At 35.9% G+C, this 22212-nt stretch overlaps 2 protein-coding genes across 2 annotated transcripts; both read left to right on the top strand.

The window, feature by feature from the left end:
• Positions 11868-13091, top strand: LOC18780502 (receptor kinase-like protein Xa21). Its single transcript, XM_020559906.1, has 2 exons — positions 11868-12244; positions 12401-13091. Exons 1-2 carry the CDS (start codon positions 11868-11870, stop codon positions 13089-13091), a joined length of 1068 nt encoding a protein of 355 aa, XP_020415495.1.
• LOC109948013 lies at positions 15841-21896 on the top strand. Its single transcript, XM_020559905.1, has 4 exons — positions 15841-17781; positions 20853-21082; positions 21267-21539; positions 21603-21896. Exons 1-4 carry the CDS (start codon positions 16767-16769, stop codon positions 21894-21896), a joined length of 1812 nt encoding a protein of 603 aa, XP_020415494.1. The 5' UTR covers positions 15841-16766.

The following is a 22212-nucleotide window of genomic DNA, read 5'->3' as shown; positions in this document are numbered from 1 at the left end:
TTTAACCTTCCTAGCGTTGATATGCATATTTATTATTTTGTAAAAGGCAGTTCTGCCTAAAACAGCCCAACTTCTATCGAATATTTCTGGCCAGAACAGCCATTTGATACTGAGATAAATTATGAAAGTCCTCACCAGTCTGAGGCAAGGAAAGAACTTACTTGGGAGATATTCCTCACCCAAATTCACAATCATTTGTTTTAGAAGTCAGTAACTTGGGGCGCAAGTTATCTACTCTAAAAAGAAGTCTGCTAGGATTTACATTGCTAGCAGTCGCACGCTCACACATCAAAGAAAGCTAACTTGTCGACCAATAAATGGTCTCCAAGCCAGTGGGGAACTTCGCCCTTCCATCTCAGGAGTAAACACAAAACGGGTGAACAGAGACAATTAAACAGTTAAAGTTAAAATCGGAAGATGAAGCCAATTTAATTAAAGTCCTTGAGTTAGTAGATACTGAGTCAGATCCTATGTCTTCAGCCAGCTGTGTTAATTACAGTTCAGAAAGTTCCCAGTCCAGTTCACCAAGGGTCCAGGTAGGTTGTAAAGATAAGTGTTGCAAAATCTTAAGTAAATCAATTGGTGTCTTAACTAAGCAAGAAGAAGCAAGAAGAACAAGAGGAATTATTAATTGATTTAATCAGTAAAATAGAAAATCCAAAATTAAAAGCTGATTATTTAAGAAAACTCAGGAAAGTCATAAGTCAAGAAGACCCCAGTCCTAGCCAAGTCCCTACTATTAGTCTCAATACTACCCTAGAACAGTTTAATAGAAAAAACGAAGTCACCCTTCAGGATCTCTAGTTAGAAGTTAAAACAATTAAAAAGGAAATTTTATGTTTAAGACAAGATAGTCAAAAATTACAAACTGAGAATTACGAAATAAAAAAAGATTTAATTAAATTATTAGAATCCAAAGCAGAGTCTAGTAATCCTTTTGGTAAACCTAGTTTCGAGTCTGAACCTGAGTCTTCCGATAGTAACAAAAGTAACAAAGTCATCAAATTAATTAAGCAGATTGATTTTAGAAAATGGTATTCCCAAGTTAGTATTTTTATTAATGAATTTGAACTAAACACAATTGCTTTATTTAATTCAGGAGCCGATTTAAATTGTATTCAAGAAGGTCTAGTTCCAACCCAGTTTTACAAAAAGTCAAAAGAAGTTTTAGGAACAGCATCCGAAAAAGCTTTAAAGTTAAATTATGAATTTCCCAAAGCCCATGTATGTCAAAACAAAATATGCTTTAAAACATCTTTTGTTTTAATTCAAAATATCACAGATGAAGTTATTTTAGGTTTACCCTTTATCTCTCTACTTTACCCCTTCCAAGTAGAATATGATGGAGTTACGTCTAGTCACCTAGGTGAAAGAGTTAAATTTGAGTTCTTAACCAAATCAGAGTTACACTGTCTCAAGTCACTACAAAAGTCAGCAGTTTCTAAATCAGTTAAATTAATTCAGAATAAAACAAAACAAGTTAATTTTCTTAAAAATTAAATTAAATTCAAGAGAGTCGAACAACAGTTAGCCGACAAGTCACTTTAGTCTCAAATAATTACGTTTGAAGAAAAGTTAAAAAATGAAGTTTGTTCTGATTTACCTAATGCCTTTTGGTACCGAAAGCAACCTGTAGTTACTTTACCTTATGTTAAAACATTTAGTGAAAAGAATATTCCCACTAAAGCCCGTCCAATCCAGATGAGTCAAGAGTTAATGGAATTATGTAAACAGGAAGTCACCGAGTTAGTCCAAAACAGAATCGTTAGAAGAAGCAAGTCACCTTGGTCATGCCCAGCCTTTTATGTTCAGAAAAATGCAGAATTAGAAAGAGGAGCCCTTCGCCTAGTAATAAATTACAAGCCCCTTAATGCAGTACTTGAGTGGATTAGGTATCCAATCCCTAACAAAAGAGATTTAGTTAATAGATTAGAAAAAGCAGTTATCTTTAGTAAATTTGATATGAAAAGTGATTTCTGGCAAATTCAAATCAAAGAATCAGATAGATATAAAACTGCCTTCGTAACCCCTTTCGGTAATTATGAATGGAATGTCATGCCCTTTGGATTAAAAATGCTCCTAGTGAATTCCAGAATATTATGAATGAAATTTTCAATTAATACAGTCATTTTCCATAGTTTATATTGATGATGTCTTGATTTTCTCTGAGTCAATTGAGCAACATTGGAAACATTTGAATAAATTCCTCCAAATAGTCAAACAAAATGGTCTAGTTATCTCAGCTACGAAAATCAAATTGTTTCAAACCAATGTCAGATTTTTAGGTTTTAATATTGGACAGTCTCAAATAAGCCCAATCAATAGAGTCATCCAGTTTGCTGATAAATTTCCAGATCAAATCCTTGATAAGAATCAATTACATCAGTTTTTAGGATCCTTGAATTATGTTTTTTATTTTTATCAAAATTTAAGACAGTTATGTGAGCCCCTGTTTGATCGTCTCCAAAGCAATCCTCCTGCTTGGACTCCGAGTCATACATAAATAGTTAAACAAATCAAAGTTCATGTTAAGTCACTTCCATGCCTTGGTATTCCTTCAATTAATTCTGTTAAAATTGTTGAAACAAATGCTTCTGAGTCTGGTTACGGTGGTATGCTAAAGCAAAGAATTTCCCCTGAGTCACCTGAGCAAATTGTTCGTTTTCATTATGGAGTTTGGAGTCAATCTCAAGCTAATTTAAGTACTATTAAAAAGGAAATTTTATCTGTAGTATTATGCATTAGTAAATTTCAAGATGATTTATTAAATCAGATTTTTTTGGTCCGAGTTGATTGCAAGTCCACGAAACATGTTTTGGAAAAAAATGTTAAAAATATAGCTAGTAAACAAATTTTTGCATGTTGGCAAGCCATTCTGAGTGTTTTTTATTGAGTTAGAATATTTGAGAGGCAGTGAAAACAGTATCCCTGATTTTCTTACAAGAGAGTTCTTGCAGGACAAACAAGTAGAATCATGTCCAGCAAAGAAAAAGACAAGCAAAAAAATGCAATATGGTCAACCGAGTCAACCCAGAATCCTCCTAGCTACCCTGATGTCAATCAAACAAGAGTCATCTTCTCCAAATACGCCTTCTCACATTGTGCCCTTCCAATGTCATTTTTCAATTCCAGTAAATAATAGGTTTAATCCCTTGAGTCAACCTTCTCTGCACCCTAATTATCAGTTAGCATTAACTTCCAATTATGATCCTTTCGTTATTAATCCTCATGCTTCAGTTCCTTTGTAGAGCCAAAGCCAGTTAAAAGGTCAAATTATGTCACCCGAAGTCATTATCATCTTTTCACAGTCGAGTCTTATCTTGAAGAACTTGGTGACCCAGTCAAAATTGCCCAGAAGTTCTTCCCTCCTAATCTTCATTATTTTTCGAGTCATCCTTCCGAGTCCATCAAGTTCTATAGGGATATTCTTTATGAAACTCAGTCAATAGATATTATGCCCATTAAAGATAAAGAAACAAATGCCACAATGTTCCATTCTCTTTATATACGCCAAATTCTTATGCCTCAAGTTTGGAGTCGTAATCCTTATGGTTAAAAGCCCCTCCAGTCAGGACTTACTTATAATTATGGTGATTATATTGATGCCTGGTACACAATTCTTTATCATCAGCACCCTGATTTCAGCCACTCATGGTTTATTAATTTTGATGCCAAATTCGAAGTTCAGTTTCCGTTCTAGTTCCTCCAATGGTGGAATATCCATGGCCTCATTTGGAAATCATTCTAGTCAATCTCCAGAAATTAGTTAATTACTTTGGTTAGAAGCACAAGTTAACAAAGTCAGAAAAGTTTTTCCCTACACTCCTTCATTATGTCGCCAAATACAAAGTCCCATGGATCATGAAATGGAATTATCAAGTTAATTGGGATTCCAGAGTTTTATTTCGTCATTTTGCTGTCAAATGGCGGGATAAATTTGGAGTCGACCGAATTATTCACCAAGTTAATTCAGAATTTCCACTCCTTCAGACTCCAGTCCACCCAATCAAAGATGCTTCCCCCAGTAGTTCCAATGCTTCTCTCAAAGGAAAATCAAAGAAAGAGTTAAAAGAGTTAGCTGAGCAAATCCTTGCCCAAGTTACCCAGATGAATGATGAAGATAGTGATGACGCCAGTCCAAGGTCTGAATCTTCCTCCAGTCAGCAGCCTAGTCAACTTCCTTTCAGTCAAAAGCCAAAGCCCAGATGGTCAGACTATGCCCCTGATAGTCATGATCCTTATGATTTAAATGAAGACTAGGCCTTTCTACAAAGTGGCCGAAAGTAAAGATGCCCAGAGTTAAAGTAAAGATGCCAGAGTTAAAGCAAAGGTGCCAGAGTTAAAGTAAAGATGCCCGAGTTAAAGCAGAAGTTAATTTCAAGTGTTTTTTTGTCTTCTTCTGAATACCAAGTCTTTTAAGTAGAAGCCCCAAGTCATTTGCAATCGGAAGCTTTTCCTTCCAGTCTTCTTTGTTATTTTTCAGTTATAAAAGAACTTCAGCGAGAGTGCGAGTGTTCAGTAGAAGTGTGAGTGTCCTGCGTGGCATTGCTTTCTATAAGTTTTATTTTCATGTTTTCCAAGTTTTCCTAAGTCAATAAAATTATCAAGCTAATCTTATGTTAATCCTATTTTTGTTCCTAAACATTAATTTAAATGATTAGTTACATTTTCATTCATGCAATCTGTGAGTTAAGAATCTTATGTATTTACGCTTTAATTAAATTTTACTTTGATTTATTTCAAATCTGTTTTTTAAGTCTTGGTCTCCTCTGAGCCCTTTTGTTCTTCTTTTGTGTCTCCCAGGGGGAAAATGAGATGACAGGTGAAAATTTTGAGAAATGAGTAAATTACAGGGGAAACTCTGCCAAATGTTTGGTAGAAGATAATCTTATTTTAAAAAGTGGATTTTTAGTTAGAATGGCAGTTTGGTCTTTGTGCCCAACATTAGCCAGATGTCAGACACTCACAAGGTTCGGCTCGGATTCCAAAGTGGAATTTGGGTCGGATCCTGTCATGTTTTTTGTTTTTTTATTTTCACTGTATTGTAATGAAAAATAAGTAACTGTTTCATTTCACTAGTTCTTCTATCTTTATCGCAAATGGTTCATGTGGTTCGCGAAATTATCATCTTAACACACACACACACACACACACACACACATATATATGGGGACGGATCCGTAGCACTATATTTTTGACACAAGTTTTGACACAAATTTTCAACCATTAGATTAGAATGGATCGAATGGCTAAGATTAACTAAATTAATTATATATTTTTAAGAAAAATATGTATTAAAAATAATTATTAATTGACTTTCTCTTTCTTATTTCTCTATTGTCAATCAATGTTTTATAAAATCTTCTTATTTCATATCCTCTAGAATTCTTCATTTAATGACTTTCCCATCCTCCTCCTCTTTCTTCTAAAAGCTTTACAGGTTTCTGATTCTTTTTCTTCTCTATCCCTAACTTTGTGTTTTGCTTTTTTACTGCTTAGTTTTTGGATTGTTACAGTTATACATAGATTATGACTCTCAAAGTAAAGGCTTGAGGATAACACCCCATCCACACACACAATGAACTGCACAGCAAACTGTCTTTTGCCATATATTTTTTAAAGTTACTATTAATCATAATGAATAAAAGCTTGTAAGCCATTAAGATTTTAGGAAAAAAAACAGAAAGAGAGAAAGAGAGTTAGATCAACCAAACGGTGGAGAAGAAATATTGCAACAAATTTGGGCCTTTTCTTTTAAATATTAATATCTTATTTTCTCTTCAATATTGGTAGCTTGAGACAGATTTTCTATGTCGTGGAAGAATGCTCGGTTGGTGTAGATGACAATGGCAAGGGGAAGATAATGGTGAGGTTTCGCAGGTTATTAATTGAGAAGATCATGATAAGAAAACAAAAAGGGGAAAGATAATTGAGTGATTTTTGGGATTATCATAATTAATAAATAAAAATGAAATTTACTTGGCATTAGAGATTTAATTTAATTTAAGTAATTAATGAAACATAATCTCAGCCATTCAATCCAAGACTTATATATATAATAGATGCTATGGAGACCCTCAAAGTCTCCGTTGCATATGTATTAATTTTCAAACTTTCAAGACTTATATTTGGATATCTAAGATTTTCACATCTAAAAGAGTATATAGTGCGGTGGATGTTAGTCGTTGTCCAGGAAAGGAGCCACTTGATGAGAGCAGGCTTTGACACCACACACAAAACCAAAAATTGTGAGACTCTTGATTGATATATGCTTTTTATGTGCTTAAACTTGTCACGTTATATATAGAGACTAGACTAGAGAACTCTTATCTTGCGTTGTTTGAAATTTGAGGGTGGGACAACATTTGATGTAAACACCATTTTACATTTGGCATTTGATTTAATTTTTCTACTACATGTTTCACTTACCACTAAAAAATAAAAATAAAACTGAATACCCATTTGTGTCAAAATAGCATAAATAAAAGTGAATATTTGGCTATAACAGCATCATGAGTACTGAAGAAAACATTGTGGCTCTGTTAGGTTTCATGCATAATACGATATCAACCATAAAAAAAAAAAGTGGTAAAGCAATTTCTGAATCTTCTATTGTAACTTGTGGAAATTGTGCCAAGTCGGGTTTCATGCATATAATTCCATGTACCTGATTGGACTTGCAAACTTGCAAAATGCGTTAAGGACTCGGAATGTTGTGTATCCTCAATCCTTTTCTTTTGCGGTGTCACCTCGTGTGTGTCCGCCGGGGCATTTGTTTGGTACTGACATGTGATGGAGACTAGAAAGCCCCCTCGCTCACGTTCTTTGTCATTTCAAGGTGGGCCAGCACAGATAGTAATGTCAATTGACATAGTGCACTGCAGAGACAGAGAGAACCATGGCTAGAATTTGCCGAACTGACCAATTATTTCTCAATGCCGATTAATTGTGTTTCAATTTTATATAGATTCCAAGGATTTAATGGGTCAGTTTTTTTTTCTTATTTTAATAAAAAAGTAATTAAAAGTTTGGTGTAATTACTGTCATATGGTTTAAGGGTTAATCATTTTATTAGTTCCTGAATTTAGACCCGATTTGCATTTGAGTACCTCAATTTCTAAAATGATTCTCGTAATCCTTTAACTTCACTTTCATTAGGACAAATTGTCCTACCGTCAATTTTGTTAACTTTTTCTGTTAAATGCAGAGGCAAAATAGTAATTGTATATTAAAACCAAAATAATGAATAAAAAAAATCATATCTTTAAAATAATAATAAAAAAATCAAATAAAAAACCAAATAAATAAATAAGTTTCGGGTGTAGAAATTGGGATAGAGGGGGAGAGAGAGAGTTTAAATTTAATTTTTTAGTTTTTTAATTTTTTAATTCATATTTTAATCAATTTTGATACAAAAATATCATTTTGCCCTTGTATTTAATAGAAAAGTTAACAAAATTAACGGTAGGAGCATTTGTTCTAATGAAAGTGAAGTTGAAGGACCACGTGAACTATTTTGAAAATTGAGGTACTCAAATACAAATCGGGTCTAAGTTCAGAGACTAATAAAACGATTAACCCTATGGTTTAAATATACTCGTTCTTCCTATAAAAGACAAGAATATACTTGGGGTTTTTTTTTTCTTTTTCAAATTTGACTACTTGATCATTTAGTATTTTAATTTTCAAAATTAATAGCTTATTTATTTCCTTTTATTTATACCAGTTTAATAATTAATATAGTTTGAAATTAATTTATTCAAAGGGAAATAACATGTTGCTCTCTATAGGTCTTGACCCCTATGTGTTTAGGTACATGAATTTACCTACATTTTTTCATAGCAACCTATGCCTCTAGGTACGTATGTAAATTAATATACAACAAACTAAGGTAAATCCATAGGAAAAAAAAATATGGATAAATAATTTATCTATACGCATTTATATGTATATTGTTAAATAATTTACCTATACTTATTTATAAGTATATATTATATATATTGTAGGTATATTGAACCTCGCACATTTATAGGTATATTTCAAAATTAATTATCTATATATATATAAAGCAAAAGGCAGAGAATGGTGAAACATTCAAAATACCAGAAAATGTCCTTTGTTAATTCAAACATTAAGAATTGAAATTATTAATTAAATGAGGATAATATCGTAAATTCACATTTTTTAATATTAAAAAAATTAAAATTAAAAACAAAATAAGATAATAGGTCCTACTTTTATGGAACATAACTACTCCGTTATTTTTTCTTAATTCTAAAAAAAAAAAAAAAAAAAAAAAAAAACCAATTGGCACATGCGTGAGCATGTGTCAAGGGGCTAGTACTTATAATACAAAAAAGTTAAAGTATTGTCCTTTAAAAGTGGCACAATTTTTGTGTGCATTACGGACATAACATCAAAAAGACATAACGGAGACGGACCTATTTTCTGACCCAATTTTTGTGTGCATAAATAGTATACCTATATATAAATACATTTATTTATTTTTATAAATAATGTACCTATGTTTTCTATAAATTATTATGTATCTATTTTTAATTTATGAAAATTCCAATTACAAAGTAACTAACTTAGTTAAATTTTTTTTTTTGTTGTAAATAATATACTTATATTTTTTTTAACGTATATATACATATAAGTTTGAAATTGGGTTTTACACATAGATTTATAGAGTGATGAGTATATGTCTAGGAAGGAGAAAATGCAAGGACCAAAGGTCTTTTTTTTATATAGAAATTCTATGATTGCATTCATAATTCAGCCAAAAAAATCACTAGCCACAAAGAGCCAATACAAACTAGCCACAAAAGGGCCATTACAATAACGGAGCGGTCTAATATCAAAATTAAGAAAATCAGGTATGTCTCCACCAACGATCAGACAAGATCGAAGAAATTCTGGCATAGGCATCCCAACTAAGATTGCAAACTTGGAATAATAAAAAAGAGATAAAGCTTGAAAAAACCAAGCCATAACAATACTAAAACTTTCACCAATGAGAGATGAAAAGCTCTCACAAAGGAGAGATGAAAAACTCTCACAAAAGGAGAGGTGAAAACTACACAGAGAAACCAAAGAGTCTCTGCAACTTATTTCAAACATAAAGAAATTGCAAAAAAGATGGTGGTGGAGGTCCGACGCCGAAATACAGGTGAAGATTCGACGCTGAGCCGCAGTCGCCAATAATGGTTGGATGAAAATCATAACAAAACTAAGACAAATAGGGAAAACCCTTTGTCTTTGAAAATGGAGGAAGAGGTGAAAGGAGGAAGAGAGGAAGAGAAGAGAGGAGAGGGGGGAAGAACAATGGCTTCTTCCCCCCTCAAAGTGAAAAAAGCTCGAAGAGTGTTTTTTTGGGAGAAAGGGGGCTAGGATTTTTTTTTTACTAAACTTGTAGCTTAAGTGATTAAAAATATTTTTTCTGCACCCGCAAGGACCAAAGGTCTAGATAGTAATGTACATTGATATAGTGAAAGTGAAGAGAGAGAACCGTTCGTGCAGCAAACAAAAAGTAGAAAATCTGAAGATAAATAATCAGTTTCAGGGTGTAAATACAAACCCTTTGGCATTACATTTTTCTTTTTTCTTCTACATCTACTTACCACAATAAATTAAATTCAGGACCTGGACCGTTGATTTTGGGTTTCATTTTTACACTCGCTAGCAAGCAGCCTTGTATAAATGCATCGTCGAGTCCACTTCTTGTGTGCTCATCTTCATCAAATTCAGAAAACTTGATTCCAAAAAAAATGAAAATCCATCACCTGATCAATATTTCTCACTATTTGCTCCTTTCGTTGTGCTTATTGGGTATTCGACTTGCAACCAGTACTGCTGTGAAGGCGAAATCAATATGCATTGAGGAAGAAAGGAAAGCACTTGCGAGCTTCAAACAAGATCTTACTGATCCCTCTGTTAGGCTTTCTTCTTGGGTGGGTCATGATTGCTGCAACTAGGAAGGGATTTCATGCAACAACCGCACAGGTCATGTTTCCCAAATGGATCTCCGCAATCCATATCTAGATTCCACGACTGATGAAGAGTGGGATGAGTTGGCTTATAACAAGTCTTGTTTGGGGGGTAAGATAAATCCTTCTTTGCTTAGCTTGAAACACTTGCATTACCTGGACTTAAGTTGCAATGGTTTTGAAGGGATCCACATTCCTAACTTCTTTGGAGAGCTTAAAACTCTGAGGTATCTCAATATCTCCTTTGCAGATTTTGTAAGAATATTTTATAAATATTCTTTGTGGCCCACATGAAATGACCTATGTGGTAAATAAATTGTTTAATTGGTTTAATAAATATTATTTAGAATAATTATATTGGTCAAATAAAGAAAAGTAGTTTCCTATTATTACCGTGATGGGTGGTAGTTGATTATGGGCTTCACTAGGAAACGGGTCCCCTCTCTGTCTATACTAGTGCACATATCCATCTTATGTGTACGCTGATGATGAAGACACGTATTAAGGTTTTCTAAACGTGCAAAAGGCTAGAGAGAGAAATCTATTTCCTCCACACTGACGGCTCGCCTACGGATCGCTCAAGACAAATATCTTGATATGGTAGAAGACTAATCATTCAAGGTATGTGTGTAATTTAAGTCTAATTGAATTTCCGCCTAATGCTATTTTGAAAATCATGAAGTTCAAGATCTTGGGTCATGGATTGGGTTCTTATGGTTTTACCCAATATTAAGTTTACAGATTTTGCAGGAACTATCTTGATGCCGGTGGTTCATATCTCTCTTCCAAAAACTTAAATTGGCTTTCTCATCTCTCTTCCCTAAAATACCTCAATCTCAATGGAGTGGATCTTCATAGCAACACAAATTGGCTGCATGTTGTTAACATGCTTCCTTCCTTACTGGAGTTACACTTATCTTTTTGCTGAATAGTAAGCCTTCCACTATCTCTACAGAGGATTAACTTCACCTCACCTTCGGTCCTTGATCTTTCAACTAATGATTTCAATACTTCTTCATTTCCCAGCTGGATTTTCAATCTTACTAGCCTCAAAAGACTTGATCTAAGAGGGAATTCTTTCACTAATCATTTTCCAGATGAACTTGGAAACTTATGCAAGCTAAAGACATTAAGTCTTGGGGGAAACAATTTTGATGGTGGGGGGATTGAAGAGTTTTGGGGGAGGTTGTCAAATTGTCTAAATAATACACTAGTATTAAAGTCACTAGATTTGTCTAGTTGCGGGTTGGAAGGCCAATTGCCGGCCTCCTTAGGAATGTTAAAAAGTTTGCAGTATTTGGACCTCTCTCATAATCAAATGAACGGGTCCATTCCACAAAGTCTAGGACAACTCTCCGCGCTAGTTGAACTCCGTCTGTTTGGGAATTCTTGGGAAGGCAATATAACGGAAGCCCATTTCATTAATCTCACCAACTTGAAAAGTCTTTCAATGGGCAACAATTTGGATAACATACAAAAGCCCATGTCCCTCGTTTTCAACGTGTTTATGATTGGGTTCCTCCTTTCAAGCTCCACAAAATTGAGATTATAAACTACAAAGTAGGTCCTCGTTTTGGGGTATGGCTTCAATCTCAGACTGAAATGGTAGATGTCCGTCTTTATAGAACTGGAATATCAGATTCCATACCAGAGGAATGGTTGTTGAAGTTATCTTCCCAACTTGAATACCTGGATTTTATCTTAAAACCAATTCTGAGGTAGACTTTCATCAAACAAATTGATAAGATTTTCGAATTTAGAAAGAATAAGTTTGGATCATAATCAATTTGAGGGCCGCTATGGTCCACTAATGCATCTTACTTTGATCTCGAAAGCAATTTATTTTTCGGGCCAATCCCCTCCAATTTTGACAAGTTGATGCCCAAATTGGAAGAATTGTATCTTTCGGAGAATCATTTGAATGGTACTATTCCACCTTCTATTTGCAACATGCAAGACCTGACAATCCTTTTCCTGAAGAGCAATCATTTTTCTGGAGAATTCCCTCTCGCATGGAGTTCGGGGAGCCATATACGGATTGTAGATGCTGCCTACAACAATCTCTTTGGTAATATTCCCGCTACAATGGGAGTATTAAGTTTTCTTGAAATATTGAAGCTCAACAACAACAATTTTGGTGGTAAGATTCCCCATTCTTTGCACAATTGCTCTTTTTTGAAAAGTATTGATCTTGGAAGCAACAAATTATCTAGGAGCATACCTCCACGGATAGGAGGATCAAATGTATCTGTGCTGTACATGCTACGATTGCGATCCAACTTTTTTACTGGACATATTCCCTGAAAATTGTGCAATCTTGGCTACTTTCACATCCTCGACCTTAGCCACAACAACTTTTCAGGTACTATTCCAAAATGTTTCAATAATTTGACTTCTCTCATCAATGTTAGTTACGGGACATCCGAATATGTCAATGAGGAGCCAACCATGCTAACATTAAAAGGACAAGAACTCGTGTATAACACCACTTTGATGTTGGTAAAGAGCATTGATCTTTCATCAAATTTTTTGGAAGGTGAAATCCCCCAAGAGATATGTAGCCTCACTTTATTGGGTACCTTGAACTTGTCAAGGAATCAGTTGACTAGTAACATCCCCTCAATTGTTGGAAGTATGCATATGCTCGAAACTCTTGATCTCTCACACAACCATCTTTCAGGACATATTCCTCAAAGCCTTGCTTCCTTAACATTTTTGTCCCACTTGAATTTGTCTTATAACAACTTGGTGGGAAGAATTCCTTTGGGCAGCCAACTTCAAACACTCAGTGATTCCTCCATTTATATGGACAATCCATCACTGTGTGGGGTTCCTCTTCCAAAGTGTCTGGGTGATGACACTTTCATTGCTACAAATGCAAAACATAGTAATGAAGATGGAAATGATAATGGAGCATTGTGGTTCTATGTCAGCATGATCCTTGGCTTTATTGTTGGCTTTTGGGGTGTTTGTGGCACATTACTCTTGAAGAAATCATGGAGGTATGCTTATTTTCGATTTTTTGACGACACCAAAGATAAGGTAACACTAGCAATTGCGTTGAAAGTGGCTCGTTTGCAAAGAAAGTTTCATCATGTTTAGTAGTGTATTATAATTTGACCCAGTAAAACGGTGTAATGCATTCTATACACATGTTTGTTTTTCTTGGGAAAATTTGGATTAAATACCAATTTGATTTTTTATTTTGACAAAATAATAGTCCATCAATCATTTTTGACAAAGTAGGCCCTATAAGAATGTCCCTCAAATAAGCTTATTTATAATTATACAGGGTACCAGTCAAAAGCCCATATATTTATAATTGGTCACAAGCTCACCAACAAACCTCTACTATTAGCAACCGCCTTGGGGTCTAGTAGGATCACGTCCCACTAATTATCTGGTTACCACACTTTAATTAGTTTGAATTAGTCCTGGATTAGCCCGTATATTGAACCTCGCACATTTTTCAAATACAACAATCTCTCATACAAACAATAATAATTATGTTTTGGTTCTGCTATATGTTAGCATGGCACCTTATTTGTGAACAAGTTGCGGTTTGATAACATAAGGAATATATATAAGGGAAGGCTAGCAATTGCAATAAAAAAAGTGGTTCCTTTTCAAAATAGCATTTGTGTCGAAATAGCATAAATAAAAGGGAATATTTGGGCATAATATAGTAGCAGCATCATGAGTATTAAAGAAAACATTGTGGCTCTGTCAAGGAGAAATAAAGAATATAATCACGCAGAAGGAAGAAGCCAGCGAACCATGCATTTGGAGACCATTTCTCCGAAATCGAATTACAATTTGAATAGCCAAAAGGTTGAGTACAGTTTATACGTGCATGATTGGACTTGGAAACTTGCAAAATGGGTTTAGAAGACCTGAACTTGGAAACTTGTGCAACTTCAATCCCTTTCTATCAAAGAAAGGATGACAAGGAAATATAGCAATAGAAACACTAATGAATTGTTGGAGTATTTTGTGAGACAATATTCTAGTTTTTATAAACTTTATTTATCTTTTTATTTGTGTTATTTTATGACTTAAATTTGGTATTATTTGCATGAAGTTATTTATTAATTTTTAGCAAATAACACTGTTTTTAGAACAAATATTCCTTTAACACTTATCACCTGGTTTACATACCATGCATGCAAGTTGTTGTGCCGGGTAGGATCGAAAAAATTTCCTTCCGGCAACAACGGAGAGCCAAAATTTTCTCCGTCTGTCATAATTAAAGGTCTTGTATATGGAGCTTTTGTGTCCTTGTATTCTGTCACGTTATGGTGATATTAACAGCATCAAGAAAATGCATTTAACTCCATCTGCTGATTGGACTTGCAAACTTACAAAATGGGTTGAGGACCGTTTATTTTGGGTTCGATTTTCACATGACCTTAATGAGACTCAAAGCTTAATTTAGTCTAGCTTTTTATTGGGATTCATTTGAACCCTGGTTTGAATTTGTTGCCACCGCCTACGTTGGTATTGCCTTACCTACTGTCGTGCTCATAGAGTTTTTGTGTTCTGCCTTATCTACTGTCGTGCTCACAGAGTTTTTTTGTTCTGCCTTACCTACTGCCATGCTCACAGGGTTTCTGTGTTATGCCTTATCTACTACCGTGCTCATAGGTTTCTATGTTCTGCCTTACCTATTGCTGTGCTCACAGGATTTTTGTGTTCTGCCTTACCTACTGCCATGCTCACAGGGTTTCTGTGTTATGCCCTTATCTACTACCTACTGCCATGCTCATAGGTTTCTATGTTCTGCCTTACCTATTGCCGTGCTCACAGGGTTTCTGTGTTATGCCTTATCTGCCTTACCTACTGCTATGCTCATAGGTTTCTATGTTCTGCCTTACCTATTGCCGTGCTCACAGGGTTTCTGTGTTATGCCTTATCTACTACCGTGCTCATAGGTTTCTATGTTATGCCTTACCTATTATCGTGCTCACAGGGTTTCTGTGTTATGCCTTATCTGCCTTACCTACTGCCATGCTCATAGGGTTTCTGTGTTATGCCTTATCTACTACCGTGCTCATAGGTTTCTGTGTTCTGCCTTACCTATTGCCGTGCTCACAGGGTTTCTGTGTTCTGGCTTACCTATTGTCGTGCTCACATGATTTCTGTGTTCAGCTATGTGCCCTATTTTTTAGGATTTGCTCTTGTGTTTCTGCTACGAACTTTGCTTTAGTTTGTCACTTGTTTCACTCGTGGTTGACGAAAAGACCTTCTCTACAATTGGTGCTTCTCAAGTATGGTGTTCTGCGACTAGCTTGTCAAGTTGGGCGTGCGAAATATCTTTGCCCCAACTTGAGGGGGAGTGTTGGTGAGTCCTTACTTAGTTAGGATTTTGGTTCCTTATTTCATTAGAATTTTGGTTACTTACCAATTATTATTTAGTCCTATTGTCTAAGTAATAGAGATTTACTTCATATTATAATTTAGATATATTTCCTATTTTATTTAGGGTTAACACATCTTTGTACTTGTATAAATAATACAAAATTAGTGAAATACCCAATCCTAGACATGAAACTATAAATATACCCTATACCATTTAAAAACTATAAACACACCCAAAATAAACTCAAAAATCGACTGTCGATTTTTGGATTTATTTTATATGTTAGATTACGGTTTTGACCCTTTGGTTCGAATTTTTTGAAACAAGCCCAAAAATTGCCAGCTAGGATAGGAATTTCTTCAAATTTACGTTGGTGACCTCATAACTGAAACCTATTTGGCAGCCTCAGTAGATCGAATATCCCAAACGAGCTTCGTTCACTTCTTCGAACGAAGAGAGCTTCATTCATCTCTTCGAACGAAGCTCAGTATGATGTGGTTCCAGATCTCCTTTTTCGATTCTTCTGAGCTTGATGTTTGGTGTAAGGTTAGATTGGAGTTCTATTGCTTCAATTTTTTGTTCTTTCTTCTTTGATTTGGTAATTTTTGGATTGATATTGTGCTGCGTGAGACTCGATTGGAGCTTGGTGTGATCTTTGATCTTCGATTTTGAGGTAATCGATTTTGTCTTGTGAATTCATATTCATTTTTTGAGGTATTCGATTTTATTGTAGTCTGATTTTTGGTGATTTCATGTTCGATTAATTAAATTGTTGATTAGGTTTTCGTTTTTAATTTTTGCAGTCTTGGAGTTTAAATTTGAAATGCTTCTCCAATTCTTCTTGATTTTATCTGTTTATTTTTGTTATTGCTGATTTGGAGGTAAGCTATTTGATTTTCTGATTTCGTTCTAATTTGTAGTTAGATATTCGTTTGGGTTTTAAATTGTGATTTTAATTTTTTTTTTATAATTTGGATTAATTTCAGATTCGTTTTGATTGTGGATTTGCTCTTGTGTTTTGGTTTGAGGTGTGGTGAAAATTTTGTGATATTCGATTTGGTTTTCATATTAATTGAGGTATGCTTTTTCAGTTGAATCTGAGTATATTCGTGTTTTTTCTGTTTATGCACTATTGATTTTTGAGTCGACTATAATTCACTCGGCATCCACTGTTATTGCTAGTAGTCATTTTTGTTTTGTTTGTTATTTTTTGTAGAGATATGGATGATTCAAGAGTGGCGAAGTGCACCTATGGTGCTGGAACTTTAATGTTTATTTTGTCTTCAACTACTACTTTTGATTGGGTGTCCAACGAGTTGTGTAGTAGGTTTAAGCTTAAGTTAGGTGATTTTGAGTTGAGGTACTCTTTTACGGATTGCTCCAATTGTTTATTGGAATAGGATGATGATTTGAAAATCATGTTTATGGTATGTGGACTGATGAAGGATCAATTAATTCACATTGCAAATGTTAGGGATAAGGCTGTAGTGAATCATGTTCAAACTGTTCATACGAACATAATTGCTTCTCCTTTTTTGTTGGAGGCTGTTCCTAACAATGACAGTTTTGCACAAGATGAGGATACATGTAAAGATTCAAGTCAAACTGGTAGTATTGTTGATTCAAGTGCAGCTTCTTCTTCTTGTTTGAGTATGGATTTTGATGGTATTAGTAGTGAGTTTGGAAATGAATATTTAGGCAAATATGGTAGTTGTGGAGGTCGTAAGTATTTGTCTACTGATTGGGAGGGTTATATTACTCATGAGGGTCAGAAGTTTGAGGGTGGAGTTTGTGAATTCTGTGATAAGTTGGCTAAGTACACGATTGAGAATGGTTTTAGGATGAAGTATTTGAAAAATGAGCCTCTTCATGTTACTGCCGTGTATGCTAAGAAGGAATCAAATGGCTGTGAGTGGCATGTGCATGTTGTTAAGTCTAATGTAAATGGATTCTTTTATATTAAGAATTTAAATAACGTACACAGTTGCAGTAGTTTGATCCGTGAGAAGAGAAATAAGGCAATGGGGTCTCGTTTGGTGTCTTCAATTGTCAAAGATAAAGTTCGTAGCAATCCTTTGGTAAGGCCTATTGAGCTGATTACTGATTTGAAGGAAAATTATGGATTGGATATCCCTTATCATGTTGCATGGTATAGGAAGGAGTCGGCTACTAAGGATTTACATGGTGATGAGGAGTTGTCTTATGCTCACCTGCCTTGGTATGTGGATGTTTTGAAGGCCAGCAATGTCGGATCTCATTGTGTGCTTGACTGTGGCGAGGATGGTTCTCGTTTCCAGCGGATCTTTATATGTTTTAAGGCCTCTATTGATGGTTTTCTATGGTGTAGGCCTATGCTGTTCATTGATGGTACTTTTATCACAAACAAGTACAAGGGTACTCTTTTAGGAGCTACTGCAAAGAATGGAAATAGAGGTATGCAATGTTTTTCTTTTCACTGCTGCTGTAGTTGTTGACTTCCATTGAGTGGTATGAACAGTATAGTTATGCAAATGTAAATGCTGTAGTTGTTGACTTCCATTGAGTGGCATGAACAGTATAGTTATGCAAATGTAAATGCTGTAGTTGTTGACTTTCCATTGAGTGGCATGAACAATATGGTTATGCAAATGTAAATTGACAGGACCCGATCCAAATTCCACTTTGGAATCCGAGCCAGACCCTGTGTGTGTCCGACACCTGGCGAATGTCAGGCACAAATGACCTATTTGCCCTTCTATACAAAACATGATAAAAATAACAAGGTTGACTTCTACCGAAAAACCGGCAGAGTTTCCCTTGTATCTGGCTCAATACCAAAATCTTTACACCTGTCAGAACAAGTATATATATATACAACCAACTGCCAGCATATGTATATATACATTCCAAGAGATCAAACTCAATCTTGGGCAAAACATCAGAGCGACTGCTAAGAATTTACAAAAGAGTGAATCGTTGTACAAAATACAAATCCTACATCAAAGAAAGGCACGGAAGATGGGAAGTGGCCCGGTGGTGGATTCCTGTGCACGTCTACTGCCTGGGGGCGCAAAACAACAAGAAGGGTGAGTGCACCCAAAAACAAAGTTTAGAAAATACTATATGAACATACTAACCCCACTGTATAAACAGTTATACAAACTAACTTATTTTCTTTATTTCTGAAATCAATGCATGTATATAACTATACATTTGAAAACAGTTGAAAACTATCACCTAGGTGTACCCCTATTTCCGTCAAATCCTTATATCCGTCAATTCCTTGCATCACCATGGGTGACACATACTCGCAGGTCTCAGTGACACGAAGTCAGTCCGAGCCGCAACTCGCAGGATTCAGGGGACCGTAGTCCACCTTTATCCGCATTACTCGCTCCACACGAGTTCGAGTACCAAGGAACTCGTGGGGCAACTGTCAAGCATGCTGACTAAACCGAAGGTAACAAATATAAACCGAAGGCAATATTTAATAACTGGGTACAAGGTGATTTAAGAAAATATAAAGTTTCTGAAGAAAAGTTGTTGAAGAATTCACTTTCTGTAACCTTTAAAATTCTGCTGCCATTTATCTGATAATTAACGAGAATATCTGTTCATACAAGCTTTAAAGGAAATTGCACTCGGCAGCATGCAACATAAAATAGTTAACAGCATAAAACAGCTTATAACTGAACTGCTTAAATTCATTTATTAAAACAAAGAGTCCACTCACTGATGGTCCGAGCTAATTGGACCCTTCGAAGGTCCTTCCTACAGGTCGACTGGACCTCTGGTGCCTGATTATCCATGAATAATAAATCAATAAACTGCTGAATAAAAAGAATCAAATTAAACACCCTGCCCCCGGCTCCTAGGAATACGTGCACTCATTTTAAAGTTATTCTTATTCTTATGCCCACATTAGCTTTTTAGACAGTTAGAACGACCTTAAGAGACCCGAAGCCTTACTAAGCGATATACTGCCAGATCGGCCGATCCCGGACCCCGTGGGTCCACGGTCTCCGATGGCCAATCTGGGCTCCTCTGAAGGTTCCTTACAGAGAAGGAACCATGTTCTGCGAGTTTGGTCCCAAAATGGACGGTCGGATTAGCCAAAATCGCGTTATCGCTTAAAATCCAAACCCTAGCCCCAGGGTTCGCGATTTCGGAGTATCCGGGACTCCGATTCGTAATCCGTCAAATCCTACACGATCCTGAAATCATGTAGACCGACATATCCGAAATTCAGCGCGATCCGACGATTTGACGACACTGCACCCAAGGATCGCGCGATATGGAAAATCCGTTCGGGGCTCAAACGGACTCCGAATCGAGATCCGCGAAATCCTACGCGCTCGTGATGACATGAGGATCTCAAAACTGCCCAGATTTACTCCACCACCCTCGCCCACGCGCCCCAGCACGAGCGGGCAGATTTGGGTGTCTTAAGCGATTTCGGGTGGTTGAAAAATCGCGGAACCAGGACTCCAAACTCCTATCCTAGGTAAAACACCCCATTTGGAGTCACTTTTATTCTTGGACCTACCCCAAAAAGTGATCGAAAACAGTAGATCACGGCGGCCGAAGTTTCGGCCAATTTTCAAGTCGAAAATCAAACCCTTTAGAGCTAAAATCGATCGAAACCCATACATCCATTGGCTAGAACACGAAAACTAGCTGAGAAACCATACCTTACTCGATCGATTTGGTGGAGAATTGAAGGAGAAAATCGAGCTCAAAGTTCAAACTGAAAATCCGGCGAAAATGGAGTTTTCCGGCGAGCGCCGGCCATGGAAACTCCGGCGAAGAGTCAAGAAACGTCGGCGGTCGAGTGATGGTTCGTTTGGTACCAACGGCGGAGATCGGTTCCAAGTGTGGCGGCTGTGGCGTCAAGGAGAAGGAGGAAAGGTCGGGCGGCTAGATCAAAAATTGGGAGGAGAGAGAAATGAGGAGAGAGAGAGAGAAAGAGAAGCTGAGGTTTTTATAAAAATTCTGATTTCCTATTTACCATTTTGCCCCTCGTGATATTTTAATCGTATTTTCTTCGTTAAAACTCCGATTCGAGCTTACTTCGTGTCTATGAACTCGTGTCGTCGTGCTCTACGCAACGGTGTATATGGAATTGTCAAATTCCTTTTCGGTCAAAAAGTCAACTTTGAGTTCATAATTTAGTCAAAGGGCAAAATTGTCTTTCCACATCATAAATTACTTATTAAATATGAATTTTAGGTTTGGGTCATTACATAAATGCTGTAGTTGTTGACTTCCATTGAGTGGTATGAACAGTATGGGTCATTACATAAATGCTGTAGTTGTTGACTTCCATTGAGTGGTATGAACAGTATGGGTCATTACATAAATGCTGTAGTTGTTGACTTCCATTGAGTGGTATGAACAGTTTTCTATACTGTTCATACCCCGCATCTGAGTATTTTTATGCATTGTAGTTTTACTCTGCTTATGTGGTAACACTGTTAGCTCATGCAATGTTCAAACTAACTAATATAGTTCTCTGTTTCTTGTAGAAGTATTCCCTTTTGCCTTTGGAATTGTATCCGGTGAGACTGTAGACAATTGGAGGTGGTTTCTGCAAAGGATATCTGAAGTCTTGGTGGATGAAGGTAGGCAACTTGCATTCATTTCTGATAGGCATGGTGCTATTATCGATGCTGTTAGGACTGTTTTTCCTGCTTCTGCCTATGGTTTTTGTCTATATCATTTGAAAGAGAACTTGAAAAAGAAGTATCCGCATTCTGTTGGTTCCTCTTTGAAGGATCATATTTTATGGCTTTTTTGTAAGTTGTTGTATGCACCGACTGTTGAGGAATATCAAGATACGTTGAAAAAAATTAAGAGATGATGGCGGTTCAATAATAATTGATAAGTTTTTGGCTGATTTCCCTGTCCAAAATTTTGCTAATGCATTTTTTCCGGGAAAGAGGTATGGGGAGGTTAGTAATGCCTTGTTCGAGTCGTTTAATTCATGGGTTAAGGATGTGAGTAGGCTTCCAATTTATGAGATGATTGACATTGTTAAGGTCAAAATGATGGAGATGATTTCTAGGAGGAAGCTTGCATCCGAGAAATGGTGTAGTGTTTTGTGTCCAGTTATTGAGGATGAGTTGAAGAATTTAGCTGCAAAGGGTCATCATTGGAGGATATGTCACGCGAGTGAATCTATATTTGAAATTCATGCTGATTTGAGTGTTATGGTCAATTTGGACGAGAGGTTTTGCTCCTGTTATTAGTGGCAATTGCTTGGATTTCTGTGTCAGCATGCGATTCAAGTTATCCAACATTCTGGGTTATGTTTGTACAACTTTGTTAATGAGTATTACAAGGCAGACTTTTATAGGGCTACTTATGCAACCCCTATATTTCCCATACCTGATATTGAGAAGCCTCCTACTAGAGATGTTTTTCTTCTACCTCCTCATACAAGAAAGCCTCCAGGACGATCTCCAACAAAGCGCTTCAAGTCAAGCAGTGAAACTAAAGGGCAGGTGAAGTGCAAGAGATGCGGTTGTTGTGATCGTCATAATAAGAGGACTTGCAAGGCTCTTATTTGATGTAAGGGTTCTGGAGTATAAAGACTTGAATGAGAGTAGTTAGTTTTTAACTAGTTAAAGTGCTATGTGATTGATTAATGACAATCATAGTTGAAAGGAATAGAAATTGATATGCAAGTTGTTAATACGGTAAAATAGCAGTTACTGCATATGAATACTCTTTGAATTTTGGTATTAATACATAATATTTACCATTTTTGGTAATTTTCAAATTTTGGTTTTGAAGTTTGATATGAATTAAGCATTACTGCTGTTTGAATGATCTGTAAATTAACGAACACTGTTTAATGCGTGCTGTTTACGTCATTGTTGAAAT

This window comes from Prunus persica, chromosome G3 (genome assembly GCF_000346465.2).
Source record: "Prunus persica cultivar Lovell chromosome G3, Prunus_persica_NCBIv2, whole genome shotgun sequence".
NCBI lineage: Eukaryota > Viridiplantae > Streptophyta > Magnoliopsida > Rosales > Rosaceae > Prunus > Prunus persica.
This window is presented reverse-complemented; position numbering and strand designations above follow the sequence as displayed.